Genomic DNA, 27693 nt, shown 5'->3' with positions numbered 1-27693 from the left:
TTCTGTCACTTTTGAGGATATTTTTTAAAAAGAACCTGGTCATTATCTGTGTATTGAAAAGTTTCCTATTAGAGTACAAGTTCAGAGATTTTCAACCACTAGCTGTCTTCTCTTGAACTAGTTTGCTGCGTGCTCAGGGAATACAAGACCAGTTCTAAACAGATATGTCTGTTTTATTATGACAGGAAAGATTTTTCTCCACTTTGGAGCTCTGATTAAAAGTAGTGTACGTTTGATTTTTAGACTACTCATTTGTGAAACAGTTGGTTAAAAGTTGATTTAGAAAAAAAAATGGTAAGCTACAAAATGTGCAAAACTGGAAGCGAGCAGGCAAAGGTGTTTCAAAGGCTTGTCAGTCAAGTTCATTTTCTACATCGCAGAGGTAGTCTAATTTGTCTGTGGATTGCTTACAGAATTTCACCAAAATACTGTATTTTACTGGAAAAATTATTTTCTTTAAGTTATAGAAATAACACTTCTTTAGGGGGAAAAAAAAACCCTCTCCACCTAGACTAACTATTCAGAGTATGCAAATTTGTTAGTGGATGTAAGAGATTTTATTGAAGACTACAAGGGAAGAATGCTGTTATGATGAATGTATTTCATTTTGACAGAATGGGAAATTAGTTTCCATTCATTCTTTACCAGCTTCTTCACTGATTTGCATTTATTTCTTTACTGAAAGTAGCATACTATCAATCAGTTGTTATTTTAACACTGGGTACAGATCTCTTAGATGAGGTGTACAATCAGGTCATACTAGTGCACCTAATATTAAATTTACATTGGGCTACTGTAGTAAAGATAGTTTATCATTACATTTTTTATTACTCTAACCATTAGAATAAGCAGGAGTGCTGTGAGGATTATTTCATGTCTGTGCGGCATTCTGTAAATGTAGAAGTAATGTAGCATCACCAGGTTGTTGATAAATTATTAAAACTATCTTTTCTATCTAGCATCTCTGAATATACTGCAGCTTTTCCAGCTTTCAGAAACATCAATATCTTCATTCTCTGTGTGCTAAAGCACAATTCACTTCTCACCTTCCTGTATGACACATTAGCGAACGCTTTTACTGAGCATATAAAGTGGAGTGGCTAGAAGAGGAGCACTGAAAAAAGTGTATGTTGTCTTTGCCTTGAGCTCCCTGGGCTGATTTTCCTGGACAGAGTAAGCAGAAGTAGGAATATTACCTAATGCTTTTTGCAAAGCCACAGAGCTTCCGCACAGATATTACCAGTGACTAAAGCATAGTGTGCACCTCATTATATAGTCTTGTTTCTGAGAGGCTGGGCGGGTAAGTAGAATCATGCAGAGACAGTTCTGTAGCTTTTAATAGTAAATCTCCTTGCAGTCTCACTACCACAGGGCAGGCCAGTAGAAATACGTGTCCATCCACCCTTCAGTTATTACATCACAAATCTGTGCTAGTTTGGGGGTCTTGCACAGGAATGTTACAAACATGTAGCAGAGCTGACTCAGTGCTAAAGGTTTATACATGAAGATGAATGTGTGAGTAAACCCGTTGGTTGTGATAGTTCTCACCACGTTTCACTAACCTAAGATTAAAGGAGAAAAAATTGTGGGAGAGACAAATGAGGATATCAGGGAAAAGTGCTGTCATCCTGACCATCTGAATAAATATTCCTTAATCAGCTAAGTGTACATCAGAGGGAAATTGGTGCTGTCTTAGGAGAATAAAAATATGTATTTGTACTGAAGTACCATTTAATGACTTTTTGTATGCAGCATCTCCCTGAGAAGCAAAGCAGGAAAAACATTTCTACTAATAGCACAAATATGATGATGATGATCACATAAATGCCTCACCAGAGATGGATCTCCCTATGCCACTGTAGAAATCCCCTGTTTAATATTTCTATCGGGTGCATAGTTAAATGCAATTCAGGACTCTAGTAATGTCAAGCAATAATTCAGGGCTACCTTTTAGGAAAATTAAATGGTTTCTGGGTTTAGCCTAGTTCCTTAAGGCAAAGATATTTATTTGATCCATCTGTGTCTTCCTATATTTTATATGTCCTTGCCAACAGCTTTTGAATTTTGTGGTCGGTCAGAGAAATTTCACAGATTTCCTAGTACTACATCCAGCATGTTCTATGAAAATAGGTGGTCAGACAGAGATGAGACCTTAACAGTGTCCTTAGTATGAGCTCACCCCGTAATAGACACCACAGAGTCCATATGAAGGGGTAATTTATGAAAATCCCAATTGTGGGAGAAGATTCAATAGGTGATCGCAGTTAGATGTCAGGGAAGCCAGTCATAAGACAAAAGGAAACTAGGCTTCATTAGTTCTGCGAATCACAGAACAATGTGGTTTTTAATTACCAGAGATATCTGCAATGTTAAAATTTGGAATACAGGCAGACACAAGCATTTCTGTGATACTGAATGATATCACAGTGAGGCAGAGTAAAAGCTGTGCATGCCATTTTTACTGACTGATTGGCCTTGACAGTAATAATACCATTTAAAGCACTTTAGACTTCCAAAGCCCATAACCATCACTAATTAATTCTTAGAACACCCCTGAGGGATGCCAGTTGGGAGATAAGTTATAGTATTATTGGTTTAATGCTGGAAACGCTGAGACAGATCACTGAGCAATGATAGTGCTTAGAATAGAATTCAAGAACTCTTAATCTAGTGTCAAACTAACACCTTGCTGAAGATGAGAATTTGCTGCTACACTTTAAAGCTATATTTATAAATAACAAAAGATTTGTAATATTTAAAATATTTTTATAGTATTATTGAATGAATATTTAAAAACCCTGTTAGTACAGATGCATCAGTATGACAGGGCTTATAACTGATGCTAGGTCTGTACTAGCTATTAAATGTCATCAGAAAGTTTTCAGTACCACAGACTTCTGCAGTCAATGTTAGGATATTCCAGTGAAGTCATGAAAAGCCAACACTGACCAATAGTAAACAGTCCTCATTGTGGCTTATAGGAATAAGCAGCAGTAGAGTTTCTTTTCCATTTCTGTGCAAATATATGCGGATGGAGCTGGGAGTAAAAAGTTTTTATCCACTGGGAACTCTGCAGATTGCAAGTGAAGCCACCTCGCTCTTTCATACATCCAGTAGTTTCTCAAATCTACTCAGCTCATGAGGGATTAGTAAGCCACTTGAATTTGCAAGGAATTTTTTGGTATATGGCAGTCTGTCCCTACTCCTCCTGCTTACCAGGGAATGGAGGTCTTGGCAAAAACTAATATATCTTTTAAAGAAAGCTGCTGCTTATTTCCCTAGGTTTTTCTGATTGCCTGTCTTTTCTTGCTGTGATGTTTCTGCATACTTGTTGGGTTTTTTTCAAAAACTTCCTGCCACATACTGGAAATATTCTTTAAGATTTTCTCACATTTTGTATTATAACATTCTAGGCTACTACTTTTGTGGTCTACTGTATGTACTACATCATATTCCTAAATTAATAAACCCCTTCTAACTGTACCTTTCTGAAGATATTTGCTAAATAATAGCATCAAGAAGTACATATTGTAATTAATAATTTTAATGAGGAGTTAATGACATTCCTAAATACAATCCATATGTATATATAACTCAGTCAAGTTAATCTCTTTACTTTCTCTTATATAGAGTAATTGTAGTTTTGTCCCTGGCAATATGGTATGGCCTTTTATTCCACAGAATGTTGCAGGTTGTTTGTATTCTGTCAATTTATGCAGTTAAGCAAGTGTACAGAAATCGAGGACAATGGATTAGACAGTAGTACGAATGTATGTAGCTTACGTATCACTCACATTTTGTATTTTATTATTATTTCTACAGTGAATGCCATAACTCTACAGATAGAATAAAAGTGAGAGTATGGGATGAAGATGATGACATCAAATCTAGAGTAAAACAACATTTCAAAAAGGAATCAGATGACTTCCTCGGGCAAACAATCATTGAAGTAAGAACACTGAGTGGAGAGATGGATGTATGGTATAATTTAGGTATGATTCCTACTGATTTTTTAGAACAAATTTAGGTAGAATCTCAGTATCTGTAGATTTGAGACTTCAAAATATATAGCTTTGGTACCAATATACAACTTTTAAAAGCTTAAATATTACAGGTTGATTTGAAATGAAAGATACTTTCTTCAATTTGATCCAGAGTTATGAAAATTACAGAGAGCAGACTAATCGCAACAATATCAAAGACAAATATTTCATTTTAATGCAAATTTAAAAATATGTAAGAAAACCCAATATTTCAGACTAGTCCATTCACAGTAGCATTCTGTGGGAAATACATCTACAAAGATACATAGAAAAATCTAGCAAATATTTTGCTTGTTGTCCATATTCATTTTATCGCATATTTTAAAAAAATCATTTATGTACCATTCTGGGCCTAATCGTCTTTGATTTTCACTGTGTTTACTTACAGCTGTGTTTCTTCATGAAACTTGCTTGCTTGAGTTTTCTGTTCTGTACATGTCAAACATGTTTACATGCAGAATCATAAACTGAAGACGGCCTGCTGAAGCTCTGTTGTCCTTAATGGCTGCACTTTTTTGTCTGGACAGGTCTTAAGTATCATTCTTTAAACTAGAAATAAATCAATGAAAGTGTGTCTCAGAATATATTTCCTTTATCTAAATCTTCTAAATCTACAACTCTTGTTTAATTCTAAAAATATCTTTGGGTTCACTAGATGGAGTAGCCCTTTAAAAATTAATCTCCTATATTTGATAATAAAATGTGATAGTAACATTTTACCTAGGTTGCCTGCTCTGTGAAAACTTCAGGTGAATTATGTGACATAATTTTCTGAAATTGTAGAGCATTTGTTTCCTAATCAACAGTCCTTGTTTCCCTGCCTAGAGTTTCATTTCCCAATGATATATATAGGTGTGTCAGGGAACTATTTGATTATTTATTGACAATGAAAAGAAACCCTTGCTTTATTTCCTATTTATAATGAGATTTTTTAAAGGTAAGATAATTGGGTCATTATGAATTCTGAATTTTATTCCTGCAAAAAATTCAGTGACTTAAACTCATACAAATACTGATGTAAATTATTATGAAATGGATTTTAAAAGCAAATCTTGCTGAACTGATTTGACTGGAAGCAGTTTAATAATAACGTTGAAAATCTATATGCTCTGCAAAAGGAAGACTAGAATGAAAACCTTTTAGTCAGCATCTAAGAAGAAATATTGGTAAATGGCTCATGATAATTCTAATATGCTGAAAAGAATTGCATATTTTATTCTGATGCATACACACATTGATACAACTGCAGTATGTCACATCATACAGAGGAAAGAGGAGTGAAATACTCAAACAGAACAATTGGATTTGCGGAATGCCAAATCTTATTAATTGTACTGTTCATCACCACTCATACCATTACACTTTGTGAAAGAATCATAAAAATTGTAATACCTGTTGACTCAGTTATACCACTACAGTGGATTGGAAAAGTGAAAATTGGAGTCAAAGAAGATCAGTAACCTCCACAATGAGTGACAGCAACTGAACGGGCTAGTACAGATAGTGTAAACAAAGTTCTTCATATCATTTCTTCTTTAAGATTCAGCTTAGCTTTGTAATTGAGTTCTGCTGAGAACATTTTGTGTTTCTCGGACATAGTAGTTCAGGTTGTTGCTAAATTCTTCATAACTAAAGAAAAATATCAATAGCAAAAATAATAATAATAATAATTAGTACAGATACCAGATAAAAAATGGAAATAATTTCAATTGAAAAGGGAAAAGTGTTAAATAAAAAACTGTGCAGCATGGTTTGAATTTGGCAGATAAAATAAGAAAGATTCTTTACTTCATAGTTTGATGTTCTGCTTCATGGCCTGAACCATGTGTGAGGTATTGCAAAAAATTTCTCTTGTTCTCAACAGCAGGACTTTCTGGCTTTCAAAAACATTCTTATTAAGCTAGAATGAAAGCTTTTCACATAACATGTATGTATTCTTGGTAGTTAATAATATATTATTTTTCTGCTCTTCAGAAAAGCGAACAGATAAATCAGCTGTCTCTGGTGCCATTAGATTGAAAATCAATGTTGAAATAAAAGGAGAGGAGAAAGTTGCTCCCTACCATGTGCAGTACACCTGTCTACATGAGGTATGTTGGAGAAGTTAAAGAAAGCATACTATATAGAAATTACTATTCAGTTGTTGCATGGGTAAGGAAAAAAGGCTACAGAACATTAGAACACTGAAACAAATAGCTGCTGCTACACATCAGAACAAGTTTATTTTAGATTTCCCACTTTGTATTGCTGATGGCGTATCAGGTTCAGAGTCAAAGGCAGAACAGTGTAACACCAACAGATCATTCCTCGCAGTAGGAGTTAAAAAAAAAAAAGAAGAGGTGGAGTCAGCAAAGTTCTCCCTGTACCATATTTTGGTTTAGCATTTTGATGCTCCATACATGCTTGCTAACATCAAGAAGATACAACCATTTCTGCATATTACAGAAATATAGCTATTAATTGCAAAGGACTTCTTTCCTGCTACATTAATTCATATTTTGGAGAGAGCAAGAAAAAGCAGGAGAAGCACAGACAATCTAAAATTTCATTCTCCTATCGTCTAGTTTGCTTTTGTCAACGTTGGGGGGGGGGGGGGGGAAATCCGTGAAAAACCAGTGTGTCTTTCAAAAGGTTTTCTTTGTATTTGATTCCTCTTCCCTCAAACAGTGATCCATGTTGAAGTTCTATTCTAAAAATACAAGTACTTTCTGAAAGTTGATAGATAGTATATGGCTGAAAGTTCAGCACTAGTAGGTATCCACAAAATCTCATTGTTCACCATTTGTAAAATTGAATGTTCAGGGAATTTGTGCTCATAGATTTTGACATGATATTGCAAATGTTTTGACCTGTGAAGTACATAGCAAAATTCTATTGCTTTAAGATAATCCACAGGACTGTTATGGGCTAATTAGCAAAACTGAAATTATTTCAAAGTTTGGGGAGTTTTTTGGTCACTGAAAATAGGAAATAAAATCTGCTGCTAAGTTTGTGGGTACATATGGAGCTAGGTAATCTGAGAAGCGTTCTATGACTTTAAAGTCAAATTAAGTACTAGCTTCAGTCCTAAGGTTGCTAAACCTAAACTTTATTGCATGCCTTTCACTACTTGAGAGGCTTCTACAGGATTTCTGATAGGTTTCCTGTAACTTACAGTTCTTAAATCATGAATTTGAAATTTATTGGTCACAGATCCAATTAAAGTTGAAGTACTATGTAGTGAGCATTATAACATCATGATTTCATTCATTAGCAAGGGCATATGATAGAGAAGAGAAAGTTTCTGCACAATTTTATGTTGCAGTCTCTCAGTGCTAGTTAACTGATGTGACCTTTATATCAAGGAGGCAGATCAATATGCTGAATCAGAAGCCTGCATTACCAGAGTTCCATTACAAAAAACATGTTTAGAGTCTTGGGGTTTTTTGTTTACCAAATGATGACTAGTTAGTGCCAGTCTTCAGAAAAATTTCAGAAAACAAAACAAAACCTAACAATGAACATATTGATGACTATTATATAGGATATACTTTCAAAATGCCACTTAAAAGCTGAAAATTCCTATTTGAAATATTTCTTACATTTAGAATCTATTCCATTACTTGACGGAAGTTAAATCTAATGGTGTTGTAAAAATCCCTGAAGTGAGAGGTGATGAAGCCTGGAAGGTGTACTTTGATGACGCGGCACAGGAAATTGTAGATGAATTTGCAATGCGCTATGGAATTGAATATATTTACCAAGCTATGACGTAAGTATTATCATGTCTGGTTTTCTGCTCTACTGTCAAGAATGTATTTGAGGGAAGTGATGATTTCCAAGCCTTCATGCTTTAATTCTCCACTTCACTCCTGTTCCTCATTTAAAACTTTTGTTATCATTTTTGTCCATCTGATTCCCATTGAAGTGCTTTTCAACTGCAATGGAATTAAGATAAGCATTTTATAAGCTGTTACTGGTATTACCACTAATACATTTCTTAATCCTTGTGATACTGATACGTGGCAAGGATCAGAAAGACTTCCAGTGTTCCAGATGGGAGTGAAATGGTAGAAGAGGGTTTCACAAACTCTGTACTCCTTTGCAGGAGTACAGAAATCATAGAAAACCAGCAATGGCTATAGTAAACTTCGATAGTATATGTAAATAATTAATAAAAACTATTTTTAACAGTATTAGAACCTGTTACTATGTTGTCTGTACTGAAGTAGCTGTGTCATCACTTTAGAACACAGCACTGCTTTGCTCAGAGGCCTGGGGATACAAGAGGTCCGTCATGTATTCTTAATTTGTCCAATGAAAAGTTTGCTGTAGGAAGTCCGTAGGAAAGCAGAGGACTCCAAATGAGTCTTCTAAAGAAGAAATATGTAATTTTTTTCCTACAGAAAGCTGATTTTATGGAATTTTTAATCAGAACATGTATCTCATTTCCTCCATCTCTTTGCAGTACAGCCTAAAAAATTATAGTAAGTATGAAGGCACATAAACATGTGAAGTTTTCTTTTTATTGCAGGATATAATGGCACCATCTGCTATTGCTATGAACATCTTTCACTTCATGTAGCTCATTGTGAATTACTGTACTGTACTTCTAATAGAAAGCTAGAGAATGTATTTGTAATATATATCTTCTTAATGTTCTTCCTCCAAGGACCTTAAACAACATTGCACAGAATAATTAAGCTTGACAGTTCCCCTGTGGTATTATATATCTATACTACATATGTAGGAACTCATGTACTGAGTTTCATGAATATTTGCGTTTTCATGTTTAGCTTCTCTTTAGCCATATATGTCTTTTCATCTTGATTAAGTTATGTTACTTATTAACTAGCATAGTATTATAAGTTTATAACTTGATTTAAATTAGTATGCCATTTTTACCAATATATTAATCTCTGAAATGATAGAGTTGTTCCTGCTGTATGCATCAGTATTAATTCAAGGTTTTACATGAGATGAATTCTCAAGAGCTATTAATGCCAAGGGAGGGCTGTTATTAATGTTTTGCTTAGGAAGTAAAGCAGGACTGATTTAACATTAGTGTTTCCTCTTAACTATAGCCCCAGTAGTTGGTTATCTCAATGTAACATGGCTGTATTTTTGATGGACAACCTCAACTGAAAAATTATTTTGAAGTTTCTTTTCCTTCCTCTCTTGATGAATGCCAGTGCTCTGAAATTTTCCAGAGAAAGTTTGAAACTGTTTTTAGAATTCGAATGTAGCAAAAGTCAGCATTGCAAAAATAGCAATATAATTGACATGTGAGTGTTTAAAAAGCTTTTTCATTTAACAGTGTTAGAAATGGAGAGGTTATATCTTCATATAAAGAAGATGCTTTATTTTTATATGAGTAAATAACATAACATACAGGTATTCATGAAAAGGAAGTAAATTTAGTCTGAACATATGACATGGAGCTGGGCAAGTACTGCAATACATTTTTCAGGAAACCTCACTCAAAAATTCTAACCAAGGCATTTTAAGGTAAATGACCTACTTTGGCTTGTCCTCTTCTTATTCTTGTTTTCTTTTGTACCTTTTCCACTAAATTTCCTTGCCGTTGAAGACTGCAAGATCTGCATTTGAAGGCAGATGTAATAAGAAAGTGAATTTGATATTAGTATTCACAGGTAATTTACACAGACAATAAAAGCTAAGATTTCATTGCCCCCATACCCATGTCCATTTACATTTTAAAATGTTCCATGTTAATAATGAGGAATCCCTATTTGAGGAGTAAGCCACATCCTGTTTAAGTTAGGAATAAAATCAATAATGAATATAATCTCATATAATACTTGGGGAAGAATATGTATTTATATACATTGTTTTGCTGATTCATCTGCAGACATGTCTTCTCTTTGGGGAGAAGAGTAGTGAAGACGCTAGTTCTGTCATGGGGAATTTTCTTTTGGACTATTGGCTGTTGTTTTTATTTGTGTTTATGAGACCACCTTTTTCTCCTGGAACAACTTTAATAGCTGGAGAAAATGTACACCTTCTTGATTTGGAAAATAGAATGATCAGATTCCATTTGGTAACAATGTGCTCCTACTAAAAGAAAAGCAACTTTCTACCATACAACAGAGAGAGAATTTGAATGTAATCACTTGGCCCAAAGGAATATTGTGTAAGCATTTTATGCTCAAGAATCTAGTTGCAGAATATTTCTATTGCATGTCTCATGATGACATTGTAAATTAAAATATTTGCATTTGTAAATGCAAAACTGACTATGCTTTAACAGCCCGCGAGACCATCCACATGCTTCTTATGCACTGTATCAGGCTGAAGTGAGTTTTAGGGTGTGGCTAATGAGGTGCTCTTTTTGTCTGAATGTAATTTTTAAAATTCATATTTGTTTGCAGTTTTAAAATTACCTGTTATATAAAAGTTTCAGTGCCACTTAATGATAGGCAGCCTTGACCCTTTTAGGTATGGGTAGACAGCATATGCCATTCTGCATTTCTGAACACAATGTAAATCTAATTAAGCCTCCCTAAAGTACTACTTCCTACAACAATTTGGCATCCTGTTCTGCTGTGGCAATAAACAACCCCACATTTCATGTTCATGCCGTGGCTTTGTCATCTATGATCCTCTTAATAAATGCTGATGATTTGTTTCTGGCTCTCAAATTAATATTTATTTATTTATTATTTATTCCTTTAGAGCACAGAAATAATATTTCAAAAGGATGGTCTTGATTTTCCAAATATACTGAGTATACTCATCAACCACAACTGTGGCAGCTCAGCAAAGATAAGCAGGAACTGACCTGAATTTAGGTCAGTTTATTGTTTTTAGTGCCTGACTGCTTCACAGAAAATCAGTCCAATAGGTAACCAACTAAAAGTCCTGAAAACACAAAGCTCAAGCTCTTTTTCTCACTTAACCAGCATCAGCGAAGAAATTCTGGATTTTCTGCAATTTAAAACATGTCATGTGTGAGTCAGTGTTTGATTCTAGATCAGAAGGAGATCACCTGTGCACCACTGAAGACTTATTGGAATGTGGATATCAACCCAAAAGACACCACATAGGTGGTTACTTATCTGCTTTAGTCATTGTCCTCAATGAGACCTTTTTCATTAAACTTATAAAGAGAATGAATTCAAGTGTGATTGCACCTGTTGTTAGACATCCACATTTTTATGAGACTAAATAGAGACAGTTCTTCCTTAAAGGATGCCCACTTAGAAGGGGTGTCTTACTCTCAAGATACGGATTCCCACTGTCCAGTTCCTAAGCAAGGAAATCTGCTTTTTAAGTTACCAGATGTGGAATTCATGTGGATAGAAAATCAACCACTGACCCAAAACCAAAATACAATAAAAAGCCTGCTTGTGTTGCAGTAACTGCAGGTCTTTGAAAAGTCTTGACTGTATAGATTCCATAGTCTACTCTTCTTTTTTAGAATTATTATATTCCTCCACTCCTCATGGAGTCTGTATTGGGAAAAGAAATGAAAGACAATTACAACCATTCTTATATGGGTCAGAAGAGATTTTTGTGTGTGTGTGATGGATAGCGGCCAAATAGACACTGTTAGCTACATGAATGATATGCATATACTCCCAGAAGTCAAAGCACGTATGTGTGAGAGAATAGGAAAGAAAATAGATATGACAGAAAACAGATTAACAAAAGCAGAACAGCTCAGTGATCCAGCTGGCCTTTATTTTGATGACTGCAGTGGTGGATGGTGATTTATGCTATAAATTCAATGTCTTGAAGGAATCATACTGAAAGTTTTATTTACCCACATATATTAAGATACCTCACCACCACCAAGAAAAAATAATCTTCCTCCCATTCATCTTTCAACATAATTTATTTCTCTTTAGAAGGCAAAAAGCAGAGCACATATTGAAACAGTGTTTGACTAGATACTGAAATTATACATAATGTCAGCATCCTGGATTTACTGTGTGCTGGAGCCAAGTGCAATAAAAGTTCTATTAAGATCTTTGCTTCCTACTGGCAAGAATCACCGCAGGTAGAACCTAAGGCTTCTGAATCAGTGACGTAGTTCTCATTCCAGCAGGTTAATGGGCATTAAGTATGCCATCTTGTTCTCCTGCTAGTCTTCAATTAATGTGGCTGCGTTGCAAAAAGCACACAAATTGCCCGTTAAAGTAATTTTCATTGATAGCATTTGTTTACTGAGTACAGCACATTAATTAGCCTTCTTTCTTTGCTGATTCATGCTAGCAGAAAGATTGGAAGAATCACAGGCATTGCATGTTGGTCAGGAAATTGCATAGTAAGAAAGTTGAAGCAAGCAGGCCTTGTTTTAGACATGTGACTCTAGTTTAAACAATGGAATATTACTCTAAAATATGTGAGACAGCATGTGGTTGTTGTTACATCATGTGTCCATTAGAATTTGTTAATAACTCATGCTATTGGCTGCTGTTTTAAGAGACCTACAAAAACAAGGAAGTTTCCTCTTTGATTTATTTATTTTAGCAAGCAGAAGGAAGTCAGATGGCTTGCAGATTTCTTAGCTGGGTTATCAGCACTCCGAGTCATGACCTATATTGCATGTGATAAACCTAATAGCTTCTGTGAACTTTACAGATTTTAATTAAATGGAGAGAAGCAAAAATTCACATAACCTGTCACTTGACACGTATGCTTTGTCATCAATTTCACTAACCAAATTACAGATGGAACAGTGTATTAATATAATAAGGACATAAATAAATTACATCAATAGGTTTAAAGTTTCCTCACAACAAATTAGTACAATTTGGGTCTATTTTCAAGGTAAGAGCTCAGTCCAGGCCTTGGATATCTCAATGTGAAATCGTTAGAAGAACCTGCAGCAGACACATTGCTGAACTTAAAATGTTGACCTAAACTATTTTTCCACTGTTGGCTATGTTCCTTGCAGGCAACTGATACAATCTCAATGCCTTTTCACATAATGTCTGCTGCTGACTGCCCCTTTTGTCTGCCTCCTCCCCTCAGCAGAGCATATGTTAGAAGTTGACTCTAAGGCCGGTGGGGTTATTAGTGCCACCTTATCTTCAGCTTGGGGTTGCTCATGCACGAAGGACCTTTAGGTCACTAGAAGATTTTTGGAAGTTAAAGGTCAATAGTAAAAGTATATGTTAATTATTTTGGTGTCAGCTTTTAAAAAAATTGTTCTGATCATTTCTACATGTATTTCTCAAAATGCATGTGATGAATAGATCAGATGAGATTTCTATTAACTTTAAAGGTTACCTGAAACTGGGGAGAATCACTTGACATCACTATTATATTTTATACAAAGGAAATTATTGTTCTTCTGGCTGGTAGGAAGCATGTGACATACAATGAAAGATTTTCCTGAGGAGTAGGTAGCTGTGTTGCGTCTTTGTCAGATTCACGTTGCAGTATTTAAAAGCACTTCTGAAAAATACTGGCAATGAATGAAAGGTTTGGTGGTAGTATCCCTATAAGCCACACAGCTGGGAAAGCTGAGTTCTAGTCCTGGCCCATGCGATTGATTTGCTGTGTTGGTTTGAGCAGTTTCTCTCAATTTTGTAAAATGGACATAATAGCACTTAATGATCTACCTTACAGGAATGCTGAGAAATATTTGCAAAGCTCTTTGAACATGACTACCACAATACAAGTTTTAAGTATCAATATATATCACCACATTGGTGCAAGATGTCATATATAAACCCAGCTTGAAGAGAGTCTAATGCTAGAGAAAGCCCACAGAATGGGTCTCCTGGCTTGGCCTGGAAAGGCTGCAGATACAGAGGGACCCCACGTACAAAGACTGTAGCCCTAGATTCTCTTTAACATGAGCCTGCCTCTCTTGGCTCCCATCCCCAGTTGGCTCCCTTCTTTTCCAGTCTCTTTGCCCTGTCAGGTAAACTAGAAAATTCAGCAATTATTCAGCTCCTCAGCCTAGCTTTGCAGTGGGATTAAGGGCTTGATTCATCCCAGTATCCACTCCTGTTGAAGTCTTATGTCCTTAACACTTCAGAGACTTTGGATGATACTTTAAAGTAGCAAAAGATGTGTATGTGCTGGGATTTTCTTTAGGTATTTGTACATGCATAATTAATGACTTGGGTTTTTTCCTTGGGAATTATGACTTAAATTAGAAGAGGATTTATCTTGAGTGAGATGCAAAGGAGTTAGAAAATTACAATTTTTGAAGTTTTCCAGCCAATTGCTTCTCAGTTACAGGGTCAGTATACATCTCTTGCGCTCTATTTTTTTTCTAAAAAAAGTAGAAAAATACTTTTTTTATGTATCACACATATGTTTTGAGCACTCACTGGTAATTAAAACATATCTTGCATTTAGGATGAGTCCAAAACTTTTGTCCTGTGTTGACCATAGTGATCATGTAACTGTAGCAATAAGTGGATGTGTTTAGCATCACATTTACATTACTGCAAGTTGCTGATTCTATTTCAAATCTCTTACCAGGTTCTGTAGCCTGTTTCATTAACTAAGACCGTTGAGGAGAGCAGTTTGGCCAATAATTTTATGGTGTCCATTTCTGATATCTAGATACTGAATGGATATTAGGTACATTAATGAAGACTGATTCCTGAGCCTGGACACTTGGAATTTTCTTCTTTTTTGACATATCTGTGACCTGCCAGAGATTTCTGAAGTAAACATAACAATTTAGATGTCTCATCTGCAAAGTAAATGAAAGTGTTGGAGAGGGCTTTGTTTAGAGTGAAATACTGTCAGCCCAGAGCATTTTTTTAGGCCCATTTCTGAATCTGTAGATGAGCATCTATAGTAAGAGTCTGTGCACTGGGAGGGGAGTACTGGAAAAGCAGAAGCAAGAGAGACTTCATGTGCTGCCTTCTGCTGACTCACTGCATTCCCCCAGTTTCCTTTTTTAAAACTGTAGGCTAACAAAAGAAGTAAGAAGTTTTTGGCAGATGTGAAATTGCAGATTACCCCAAAGGGTTATGAAAAAGGCATCTCATCTGCAAATACACTAAGTCAGTGGCATGGGAGACCCTAGAAAAGTTATTGTTGTGTCTTCAGCAGAAGCAAGTTTCTGCAGCCCTGGAACATCAGAAAGCAGGAATATGATAAACGGGGTCAGTCACAATAGCATGAGGCAGGCCTCAGAGTGAAGGAATTTAGAGGACCACTGAGACAATAAGAGGATATCTGAAAGCATAATGTAGGTAGACTGAGTTTGTGTGTAGGCTTGCAAGAAAGTATAAAGTTCTTTTTATATATATCTTTAGGAATAGGAATCCAAATACAAGATGCAAATAATCTTGAATTACGTGGTTGGAAGACTATTTGGGCAGTGACAGCAGTTAAGGGTACTTGGCTTACGTTCAGCAGGACCAAGTTCAGTTGTACCTTGTGTTAATTTTTTTCTTTGGATGGGCACTAGGGCCCAGGTGGTTCAGGCCCAGCACACTGCTATGCCTTATGCTCCTAAGGAGAAATAGTAGAGAGGAGCCAGAGACTACAGCTAAGAAAAGCATGCTGCCAAACCAGGATCTTCAGACATACAAAGAGCTCCAGAGTCACTGGAGTTTCTTCATCCTCTTCTGTTTGACTGTATACTCATTTTCACCACCATCATCTCTGCTGAATCCCCCTCACTCTCTTTCCTATCTCTATACATTTACTCTTTATCCCTTTATCTTCCTCCCAATCCTGCCTAACTATAAATCTTGAAATTAAGATTTTTATGTCTTGCAATGATGTCATTCCCTCTCCTCATGTGTTGGATATTTCATCCATCTTGTGTCTCTCATGTTTTCTTATGTTATAAGCTCTTTGTATGCTATAAGAAGGTATCTCCTGTTGTTTTAAACAAGTGAACAGTGCTACTACGTTGCAACTCTGGTTTTGGCTGGTTCAGGTTTAAGAGACTGATTACCTAAACTTTACTGGCCTGAATCAAAGCGAAACAGTTTCAGTTATGGCCTAAATCAAATTAAGGTGAGCCCAGAAGTTGCTTGATGCCTCACCTTTTGTTGATAATGTAGCCTAAAATACAAGCCACAATAAAATGCTGGTTTGAGTCTTTTTGTTGGTATCAGTTAAATCCTTCTTCACTGGACTATAGATCTCTTGTGGCCTTTTTATGATGATAAGTTCATGTTTGATTTTAAGTTTGTGTTTAATAATGAATGTTTTAGTTAATAACAATTAAGATAGTTAAATCATGTTTTTGTATTTAGGATTAAGAGAGTAAGAAGCAAATATGAATCTGATCTATTAAATTTGAAAATATCGGTGTGCAACAAGTAGCAATTATATCAAACATGTCTGGATTTTCCTCATATGTATCCGCACGATTGTCCATGAGGTAGCTTGAAAGTTACATCATTGGACCTGAAAAGAAACTGTGGTGAGAGAAAAAGCAGAATGTTTGCCATCTTTAATAACTGTCAGTTTGTTTGAATTGTAGGCACTTTTCCTGTCTATCTTCTAAATATATGTGCCCTGGTGTTCCAGCAGTTATGAGTACATTGTTGGCCAATATAAATGCTTTCTATGCTCATACTACAGCAGCAACTAATGTATCTGCCTCAGATCGGTTTGCTGCTACTAACTTTGGGGTAAGTAGACTTTCTTTTTAAATAGAATACTAGTCCCCATCTTTTTTTTTTCCTAATATATGATACCCTATTAACTTCTAAATTCAAAAATTTTTAACAAGTTGGTCATTTTAAAGAATAAGAGTTGCTGTTAGCTTTTGAAAATTTTACCCTGAGTCTTTACAATCAATCGCTATAAAAGCTAGGGAAGATGCTATTCAGTTCCTTATATAGTGATATATAAGGCATATAGTGTAGAAAGCACAGGCACACATGCATAGCACTAAAATCTTCAACAATCAGTTTTTGTTTTTATTGCAGTGGGGTTTGCACACTACTAAATGCACTAGACTAAATATTGGTTGCAATTGCTATCTTGGGCTGTGTCATCAGTGAACTCATATTAACCTAATGGATCTAGCCATAAATACTATTCTTCTCATAAGAGCCTATAATGATGGACTCTTATTTTTGCTGAAATAATGGTGCATTGCCCAAGTCCTGGATTTAGGTATCATAAATTTTAGGAGGAATACCAGCATCTCAGGATGAGGTAGTACTTTTTTGTTGTTGCTAACTGTCCTTCTGTGAATAAGTATCTCACAGTGCAGACTTCCTAGTCTTTGAACGTGATAAAAAAAAATAAAGATACATTCACTCTGTGTTCTAATTTATTCACCTATCCTCACTGGGGAGATGAGAGCAGGAAAGGAGAGCAATAATTCAGAGAGGTTGCTTTCATATCTCTACTATTACACGTGATCTAGTCAGAGATAGAGCATAAACACAATTTGATGCTGAAAAATACATTCATTCCCTCATTCCTCTTTTTTTGTATGGCTGTTATTTGTATGGCTGATATCAAAGCTATTTTTCATTTAACAGTAACTTTGAAAACATGATAATGTTTTTTAAAATACCATTTATTGACATGGAATAAAATATTAAACACAATTAAAATTTATTAAATACAAATAATAGTTGTTTGAAGTAGCATGAGAGGTACTAATGTTCTTCTCCAGTATTAAGAATAATAGAAACATTATGAATTTCAGGATTTTCAAGACAACATTATGAAATTATACACTTGGACTACTGTGGGTTGACCCTGGCTAGATGCCAGGTGCCCACCAAAGCCGTTCTATCACTCCCCTTCCTCAGCTGGACAGGGGAGAGAAAATATAATGAAAGGCTCATGGGTCACTCACCATCCCAGGCAAAACAGACTTGACTTGGGGAAAATTAGCTTAATTTACTACCAATCAAATCAGACTAGGATAATGAGAAATAAAACCAAATCTTAAAAACACCTTCTCCCCACTCCTCCCTTCTTCCCAGGCTCAACTCCACTCCCAATTTTCTCTACCTCCTCCCCCTCAGCAGTGATGCAGGGGGACAGGGAATGGGGGTTGGGGTCATTTCATCACATGTTGTCTCTGGCACTCCTTCTTCCTCAGGGGGAGGACTCCTCACACTCTTCCTTCCCCTGTTCCAGCGTGGGGTCCTTCCCATGGGAGACAATTCTCCATTAACTTCTCCAACATGAGTCCTTCTCACGGGCTGCAGTTCTTCGCAAACTGCTCCAGGATAGGTCCCTTCCATGGGGTGCAGTCCTTCAGGAGCACACTGCTCCAGCGTGGATTCCCCGCAGGGTCACAAGTCCTGCCAGAAAACCTGCTCCAGCGTGGCCTCCTCTCTCCATGGATCCGCAGGTCCTGCCAGGAGTCTGCTCTAGCACGGGCTTCCCATGGGGTCACAGCCTCCTTTGGGCATCCACCTGCTCTGGCGTGGGGTCCTCCCCGGGCTGCAGGTGGATATCTGCTCCACCGTGGACCTCCCTGGGCTGCAGGGGGACAACCTGCCTCACCATGGTCTTCACCATGGGCTGCAGGGGAATCTCTGCTCCCTCACCTCCTCCCCCTCCTTTTTACTGACCTTGGTGTCTGCAGGGTTGTTTCTCTCACATGTTCTCACTCCTCTCTCTGGCTGCAGTTTCTGTGTCCCAGCAACTTTTTTCCCCTTAAATATTTTATCCCAGAGGTGCTGCCACTGTCTCTGATGGGCTTGGCCTTGCCCAAAGGTGGGTCCATCTTGGAGCCAGCTGGCATTGGCTCCATGGAACATAGGGGAAGCTTCTAGCAGCTTCTCACAGAAGCCACCCCTGTAACCCCCTCCAGTATCAAAACCTTGGCCCACAGACCCAATACAACTAGTAAACCAAGAAAGACTTAATTCTGGTTTTGCTTTTGTCTTCCCATCAGAAGTCAGAAACACAATTGTCAGACTATGCTCAGTAAAGTAATTCAATCCATGCCTGGAAAAAAGGTAAACGTTTAGTTTTGTAAAGAAAAATTTGCTGTGGATTCTAAAACAGATTTTGATTGGTAGCAAACAGTGTATTAAGTACAGCATTCCTGCGTAATTTTTTCATACAGGGCCTCAAATAGTTGAAACTAAATATTAGTTCGCATTTCATGCACAAGTACCTTTGAGATAGAACTTACATCTATAAAACTCACTTTGTGTAGTAATAATACTGATCTGATGCTACTGCTTACAGCTGTAAATTGTCAACAGTTAGTTCTAAATAGTCCGGAAGTAGTACTAACATTAATGTATTTTCAAATTTAAGGGATGTCATAAGTCTGTTAAAAAAAAAAAAATTAAAAATCCATTAAGTAATTGTTTTCAGGTCCATTTAGTAAATATTTTTAGAGAAAAATTTACTCTAAATATCAATTTATTTTTTTCAATGTTAAGTCTGGTGGAAGTATTCACATATAAATGTATCCAGGACCAGGTCTTCAGTGTGGAGACAGCATGTTTTTGAACTGGAACTTTATCTCCTGCTGCTAGAGGTTTGTTTTGAAAGAGGAATATTAACATTGTTCCATCACTATAAAGTAAAAAAGTTTTGTAGATGAAAAGCACTATCAGAATGTTTATGATTTAATTATTGTATTACCATGACAGCACAATATTGCTCTGTTCTTATTCAGGTTTTCTTTTATAAGCTAATCAATGGTTTATTATGGAATGACTCTACAACTTTGTTGAAACAAGGCTCTTCTTTCAATGTTCAAGCTCTATTAGACTTTTGAGTTTGATTCAGCTTTTGAAATTTAGAATGGTTTTGCTGGATTTTTTATTCTTTTTTTCCCATTTTTCTAATGAGCAGAACTACTTTTATCCTCAGATTGGACGGAGATTAAGTTGTCTCTCTGGTGTAAATGCCAGTTTACCTTTGACGCAAATTTCAATCCAATTCATAGTTCAACAGATGGGTAGAAAGATAGTAGTAAGCATCACTAATAGAGATTTGGAGCTCTTTATTTAAACAATTGACTTATAGGAAAAATATTAGATTATTTTTCTCTCTTGGGTCACAAGGTATTTGTTATTGGATAGCTGCACATCATTCATCAAAAAGAACATCTCAGATTCAAGTCCTCAGGATACAGCTGGGAAGGATTTGGCTCACTGACTGTTTCAGTACAGATTTATAACATGATTAAAAAAGTTCCCTTTTGATTGATCCCTTAAGGGAACTGTACCAAATTAGTGGCTTTTGGTGTAGGTTAGCGCTCCATTGATGAGAGACAGTGCACAAAGAACTCTATTTTCATATTGGTATCAGTCATATTTCAGGGATGGTGTGCATACAGTCATGCATTCTGAGAGCTATCAGATTTTGCTACTTCCACAAGCCTGCTGCTTTCACAGAGGCTGGCCAGCATCACTGCACAGTTCTGTGCAGTGGACTATAGAATATGTTCTAACGTGAAGATTGGTAATTGAAACTCTCATTAGTATTACTTGAGAATGGCACAACTCAGCTGGGTATCTCACAGCAGAATACTTTCACTGCACCTTCATCTATCAAGATAACAAGTTAATTTCCACATTTGAAAGGGAAAACTGTAACTGCATAGTATTACTTAGCTTATTCCTACAAAAGCCACTGTTTCTGAAGTATAATTTTCAATCATAATTTTACACCAAATTCTGCTGTAAATGAGCATCAAAGGGAGGAGAAGGAGCTTTCTTCAAGAGTGTAAGCAATTACAAGGCAAATATAAGAATTCAACAAGCTTATCTGTTTTAAAAAGCCTTGCTAACATAACTTAAAACTTTGGACTTTATACTGAATTGATGCTGTTAGTGTATTTTTGGTCAGAGATATCAGGCAATGTTTTTCATTTCTAGATATTTTGAGTTATTTAACAATGCATCGGTCATTAAGAAAGGAAAACATTGCATAGGAAAGTATTACGTCACCTCACTAATGTATTGCACAGCTGCAGTGTTGAATGCATACCAGGTAAATCACAATATAGGATAGAAAGGGAAAATAAAGTGATAAAAGATAAATTGCCTGGCCTTGAAACACAGATATCTCAGACCAGGACTTTTATTTGAAAAATAGATTGTTTTCCATTGTTTCATATAAGTTAAGAATACAAAGCAGCTTTCTAAATACCCGCCAATTACACGAACCTGCACATTCTTATGCAACGTATTCTTGTTTTCTTTTTACAGAGGGAAAAGTTCATAAAACTGCTGGATCAATTGCACAATTCTCTGAGGATCGATTTATCTAAATACAGGGTATGTGCAATGTATTCTATCTAGAGGACAACTCAAATGTTTTTTCGTTTAAATATGCCTGTGGGCTTTATCTGCTTAAAGATGTTTCAGAGATTAATTCTTCCTGTGACATAGAAGCTGAAAATGTCGGGTGCTGACTTGAGACCCCAAATCCTTTGGAACAAAAACTTACAGCATTTAAGCAGTTTAACAAATATTTTTCCAATTTGAAAGAAGTTATTCTTTTCTTTCCAAAAGATAAGAATGGTTCAAGGGATGAGCAGACATTCAAGAAAGAGTAGGATTCAACAACTTTGGTTAAATTAATCCATAACTCGATTAAGTTAATTTGTCTGGGAATTACCTTCACTGACACATGTAGTGCAAATTGCAGTAACTGCTCTGTTTGTTCTGAGACTGACATCTTTGCTACCACTTCCATGCTAAGATCCTAGGAATGTTGAAAGAGACTTGACTCCTCATTTTTCTACATCATAGGAATTCCAGCTTCATTTCTGCCATGTGGAAGCTCTTTCCGCTGAGGTATGCTCCAAACCCAGCCTTTCAGGAAAGAAGCATGCACTGAATACCTGCCAGTTATCATACTATTCTGAACTTGCTTTCCTTTTCCATTCCACTGGATCACGAAACTTTTGGATGATACATAAGCGATTAGGGCTCCATCAGCTATGGCTTTCCTTTCAGCTTTTAGGAATGGCGGCCTCCAACTCAAGGATTTCTTTGTTCATCTGGCCTGCTTTCTAAAACTGAAGGAGAAAGGGAACACTTAAAAGAACCCCAAGGCATTAGAGGTAGTAGAAGTTGCACATACTCAGTTTTTAAGACCATATCCTTCATGCAGCAGATATGTTCATCCTAGGATCATTTTAATTTTGAAGAATGTTATCCAGATAATAGTGGAGCAAGAGGATATTTGGCTGATGTTTCATTGGTATGGAGCCATTTAAATAACACTACCTCCCATCAGTCTTTCTGATAACCTACAGATCATAGCAAAAATTCATATATGATTTCTTCATTAAGCTTACCACTGCATTTATGCCTACAAGTGATTTAGGTACCATGGAGAACACATGAATGATTTTCATTAGCAACATTTTCCAGTCATCTTGTGGTACTTTTTTACTCCATTAATTTTTTGGAAATATCACAATATTTTAAATCTTTCATATTACAAATACAGGAGCATTATCAGAAGTGTTCCTATTCATGTCAAAGGGATACTAATCACTAACTTCCTTACAGGCAGAATTCAGGTAACGTGAACATTTCTAATCCTTCCAAGCAGCATTTTTGTTTCCTAGAGGGTTTTTTCCTAGCTGTTCAAGGATCTTAACTGTAACTCCAGATCTGCATGATTCCTCTCTTCCTGATTCACCAGGATAATTTTCCTGCCAGCAATTCTGAAAGACTCCAAGATCTGAAATCAACTGTGGACCTGCTTACCAGCATTACTTTTTTTCGAATGAAGGTATAGTCCTTTATTTGCACAATGACTCTAAAAAAAATGCTGTTGCCTTTTATTTTCCAGGAAAATCATACTCTAGTTAATAGTCTTAATCAATTAATCTCCTTCAACTTTACATTAAATCTCTCAACTTACTGAAGATCACTGAAGTAAAGTCATCTTATTCATACTTTGTATTAACAATGTGGTAAAAGCCATCATCTCTGAAAAATAAACAACTATCTTTTCCCTTTTTAACAATTATTTGTACATCTCCTGAAGGAAAAAAAAAAATTACCTTTTTAATTAGTTTAAAGTCAAGTCACTTAAAGCAAACTCAGTTTAACTCCTTAGAAACATGTGTCATAGAATAATGTTTTCCTAGTAGTATCGTAATATCACATGTCAATCAGCAAAATAGGTCTGATAACTCTACTTGCCTCAGTCACTCCAGATGTTGATATACAGGTGACCAAGTTCTGAAATATTTTTAGAATGGAATGGTACACATTAATGTTACTGGATGAAAATACAGAAACACAAAGGAACATTTGTCACAATAGCATGTGATTTCACTGTGTTAGGCATTACATAAGGAGAATTAAAATAATCCATTATGTTGAAGTTCAAATAAACATATACTAAAGTGGAGGAAAAAGCTGAAGCTTTGCTTTAAAAAATGAGGAGCTATTTGGCTGATATTCTTATTCAGAGGAAAGCACATAATGATGTGGTTTAATAATTTCCTAAATAATAGAAAAACCTTTAGGTTTTCCACTTCATGTGGAAAACCTAAAGGCAGAAAACCTAAAGATGTAAGTCCTTGGGCACATATGCCTCTTTCATCTTATGAATAATTTCATTCAAATAAAACTTAGTGATATAATCTACTTGCTTAAATTAAGTATGTGTTTTAATGCATCTTTAAACTAAGATCAACTTTAGTCAACATAATTTTAAATATTTTTATCATTATTATATTTCAACATTTTTCATCCTGTGTTACAGAACTACATTCATTACAACACTTGGATTTTTTGTGTTTAACCTAATTCTGACATTCTACCATTTATGAAATATTTTATTAGGTCCTTGAATTGCAGAGCCCACCTCGAGCCAGTACTGTGGTAAAAGACTGTGTAAGAGCCTGCCTGGACTCAACTTATAAATACATTTTTGACAATTGCTATGATCTCTACTCCCAGTTAGTGGATCAGGTAAGGCTAATATGAACCTGTTTCATGCTATTGCTCATTCACTGTTGTTAGTTTAGCATAAGTAAATGCAAACCATCCAGTGTTCCTTCATATCAAAGCACTCAGGTTATTTTCATTTTATTTATGTGAGAAGGAGCAATATATCATAAATAAACTCATAGGTAGCTATGAACCCTAAAAAGTTTAACAAAATGAGTTTCAAAATGAACATGTAACCTCATAATTTAGTCATCACATTGGACATGACTGTAAAATTGTCCAGTGGCTTTAAGGAAGATGACATTAGATTGATTACTGTTCATTTAAGATCCATAATTGGAAAATAATTTTTAAATATCTAGTATTTCACTTCAGTAGCTTTAGAAAAGAAGAATTATAATTTGCTGAAAATGATATACTGTATTTCCAGCCATATATTTTAACATCTATGATGCATACTTGGATCCAAGCTTCAACATCCAACTGCTTCAAGAAAGCAGAGGATAATTCTATAACATTTCTTAATATTAGTCTGTCAGGCTGAACTGTCAATGCAAAATAATTATAGCATTTGTTGTATTCCAAATGTCATGCAAAAACCTTGAGAATGCTTCCCCCCCTCCCCCCCCATAATATGGCCAGAGTTTACTCTATCAGTAATGTTAAAATTAAGAAATTTGTGTCTGCAGAATCATGCAACCGTCTAAAAGGAGCATCACTGCTTTATCACATTACCTCTGGTTCCTTTCTTTTGCCTTCTGGGTTGTAGACTGGGAAAATGGTATTTCAGTGACTACTCCTGCCTCGAAAAGGATGAATTAAGCTGTTTGGCAAATGCACATTTGCTCTGTAGTATATAACAGATAAGAATGGTCATACTACATGATGTAAGACATCAAATTTTATCTGAAAGCACATTTCACTTGAATCCAAAATACTAATTCCTGTATTTCAGGAGAGGCAGTACATGCTGTATATTCAGCTTTTCTGAAATGAGCATTTATTTTCTAATGTTGGATTCCTGTTATCTGAGAAAACTTATCTCTAGCTCCCAAGCTTTGAACATAAGAATTTCTCACCAGCACCCACAGGCACTCTACACTCTTGAGTGCTTGTGTATGTGTTTATTCTCCAACAGATTATATTGTAAGCTAAGTAGAAGTATAAATTAGTAGAAGGAGCAGCTTTAGGCATCACATCTATTTGCGTCATAGGCTGTTCTGTTTTCTTGCTAACATTCACTCTGCAGCAATTTGATTTTGTCTGTTAAATATAATATGAGCTGTTGCTAGACTGGGTATTGCATAAGTCTGCAGAGTTTATCAGCAGATGCTAGCTGTTTTAGTAAACACTTAAAAGCGAAGTAATCTTACTTTTGAAAAGCATTGTGATACCTGCAAAAGCTTATCTGTATTTAAAAATTTTCACTACATTTTTTCTGTGAATTCATAAAATAGTTTAGCCTGTCTATTTTAGTAGATGGTTTAAAAATGCAGGGATATCATAGCCTTCCTGTTTGGTAGAGAATGTAAAACAAAGTTAAAGTGATGCCTGTTTCCAATTTTTTTTTTTTTTTTAAATTTTTTTTTTGAGCAGGATGGGCAATGTCATTATATTATTTTTCTCTTACACAACTCTAATGATAGACCAATATGAAGTCCTGAAATTTAAAAAACAAACAAAAAAAACCCCCACAAATATCCACTCAGCTGGAAAACCAAATTAACTGTCTTTCACTGTATTTTTATATGCCTCTTCTATTCTCTTTCAGCAAGATTTCCAGCAGGTGAGTTTGTATGTAGAAATTTAAGCAAACAAGTGTCTATAGAATGATGATCACTAGCAAGTACAAGAAATTTTAGTGAAAATGTGCAAAAAGCAAAATTTAAAATGAAGATAAATAGACTACATTCAAAATAACTCATCGCTAACAGTAAACAAATAACGATCACATATAATAATAATAGATAGTAAAACTTTCTGTTTCACAGCAGGTGAGAGGCGATTCTGAGAAATACAATCTAACTAATCTAGCTTTAATAGAGAGACGAGTAAAATAATTCAAATTAGTACCTAAATTTTGCATCAACTCTAGAGTGGTACAAGGAAACTACCTTCTGCATTATCTTTTTTATAGTATGCTACCAGTATATCTGCATGTGCAATTTATTTTAGGAACAGCTAAGTATACAGTTTGTTGGAACCTATAGCTGTGGAGGTTTTCCAGTGAATCCAGGTGCACTGCAGACTGGCTTGTGGTATCACTGTTATAATAATGGAGGAGTAATGAATATTGTAATTAACTTTTCATTAGCTTTGTGTCCAAACACCCGAGTCTGATTACACCAGATTCCACTCTTAAGCCTTCTTCATTAACCCTTCTCTTATCTCTGCTTGCCTCCCCAATCAGATGAGGCCTCCTCCTCTCAGAGAGAGGAAAGGAGTTCATCCTAGCATGGTAGTGCAGCACAGGAGGTTCATGTTTTAGCTGCACAGCTGAGATTTGAGCTGTGAGTAGTGAGAACTGAAATCCACAAACCCCAAAGCAACAAGAAATGGTTCATATGTAGGTCACCACCTGCTCTCACTCAGGGGAAAGCCTGGCAGCTGTTGTCCTGCCAAGGCCAACTGCAGGCTCAGGGTTTTACCATGGTTCGTTTTTTGCCTGAATCATATTGTGGATGATGTTATGAAAAAGTGGTACCTAGATAGGCTACTTAAACAGTAGTGTTTCCGTCTGACCAGAAGTGGTAGGTTCCTGCACGTTATATATAGCTATCTCTGTGCATAACTCATGTTAACCACCTTCTGCATTTGCTTTTGTCTTCAGACTAAACTTCTCAAAGATGCCTGCCACAATATTTCTAGAAAATACGTTTACTGTCTGAATATGTGTAATTGTCTGATTTGGGGGTGAAAATAGAACAATGAGTGATGAAATTGAGGGTGCTCAAGCTGGAGTTTTGGGAAATTTGTCACTATAAGAAGAGTAACAAGTAAATCACAAAATATGCTCAGCAGTTCCCACTTCCTCTTTTTATTACTTTCTACCTTCATGTCAGAGAGACAACCACTGTTATAAAGTAAATACCTTGCAGCAAAATATCACCCTTGGGGAGCAGCAATATTTCCTGGGGTGAAGCATGGTAAATGCTAACCATATGCAAAAATGTCATACTACAGATTCATATCAGAATACAAAGAACAGCTGATGACAAAAAACAAATAAGTACTACCAATAGTAAAACATGACATCTTGACAGTCTTACTGACACGTATATGACCGTCCTTGTTATTTGAGACAAGGCACTCTGATGAGGAGCTACCTAATTCCTTATGCAGCAGATGTAGTATTTTGTCTTTTTAATTAACACTGATCTGAATGAAGAGCTGATTGCCTCATGCTGAAAAAAAGAATGCCTTGAAAAATTAGTTTAGGAAGCATTTTGATAACTTTCTGACTCAATTTACAAATATGTCACTGTTTCTTAAGAAAACAAAAAAAAATTTCAAACCTTGGCTGATGCTCACAATGACTGAAGTCCCTTCAATAATTGGTTTTGCAGTCTTCTCCACTGAGTGAAACCAATAAAATGAAAATCAAACTCTTCCTGTTCTCTGAAGAGCTCTTGATCTATACAAATCATTTTGTGACTGATAGCACCAGTATACTGGAAAAAACCACTGGGATACTCTATATTTGACACTTGCTCAGCAGAATAGTGTTGAAATTCTACCTGATTTTTGAGACCTTTTCTTTTGGCTGTTACTCAGCTCTGTGTTGTCACAGGGAAGCATGGTACAGAAGACCAGGAGCTAGCCACAAATTAACTAGTTCTGGAGCCAGGTGT

General features: G+C 36.0%; 1 protein-coding gene across 1 annotated transcript in view; it reads left to right on the top strand.

The window, feature by feature from the left end:
- Positions 1–27693, top strand: part of UNC13C (unc-13 homolog C (C. elegans)) — a 191721-nt gene that overhangs the window by 74331 nt on the left and 89697 nt on the right. Inside the window, exons 10-16 of the mRNA XM_010571811.1 lie at positions 3823–3992; positions 6018–6133; positions 7631–7794; positions 16462–16612; positions 21131–21199; positions 22581–22670; positions 23735–23863. Of these exons, the coding sequence (XP_010570113.1) occupies positions 3823–3992; positions 6018–6133; positions 7631–7794; positions 16462–16612; positions 21131–21199; positions 22581–22670; positions 23735–23863 (889 nt within the window). The remainder of the gene's footprint in view (positions 1–3822; positions 3993–6017; positions 6134–7630; positions 7795–16461; positions 16613–21130; positions 21200–22580; positions 22671–23734; positions 23864–27693) is intronic.

Source organism: Haliaeetus leucocephalus, unplaced genomic scaffold (assembly GCF_000737465.1).
Source record: "Haliaeetus leucocephalus isolate CR32 unplaced genomic scaffold, Haliaeetus_leucocephalus-4.0 Scaffold339, whole genome shotgun sequence".
In the NCBI taxonomy this organism is placed as follows: domain Eukaryota; kingdom Metazoa; phylum Chordata; class Aves; order Accipitriformes; family Accipitridae; genus Haliaeetus; species Haliaeetus leucocephalus.
The sequence above is the reverse complement of the archived record's forward strand: the minus strand, read 5'-3'. Positions and strand labels throughout refer to the sequence as shown.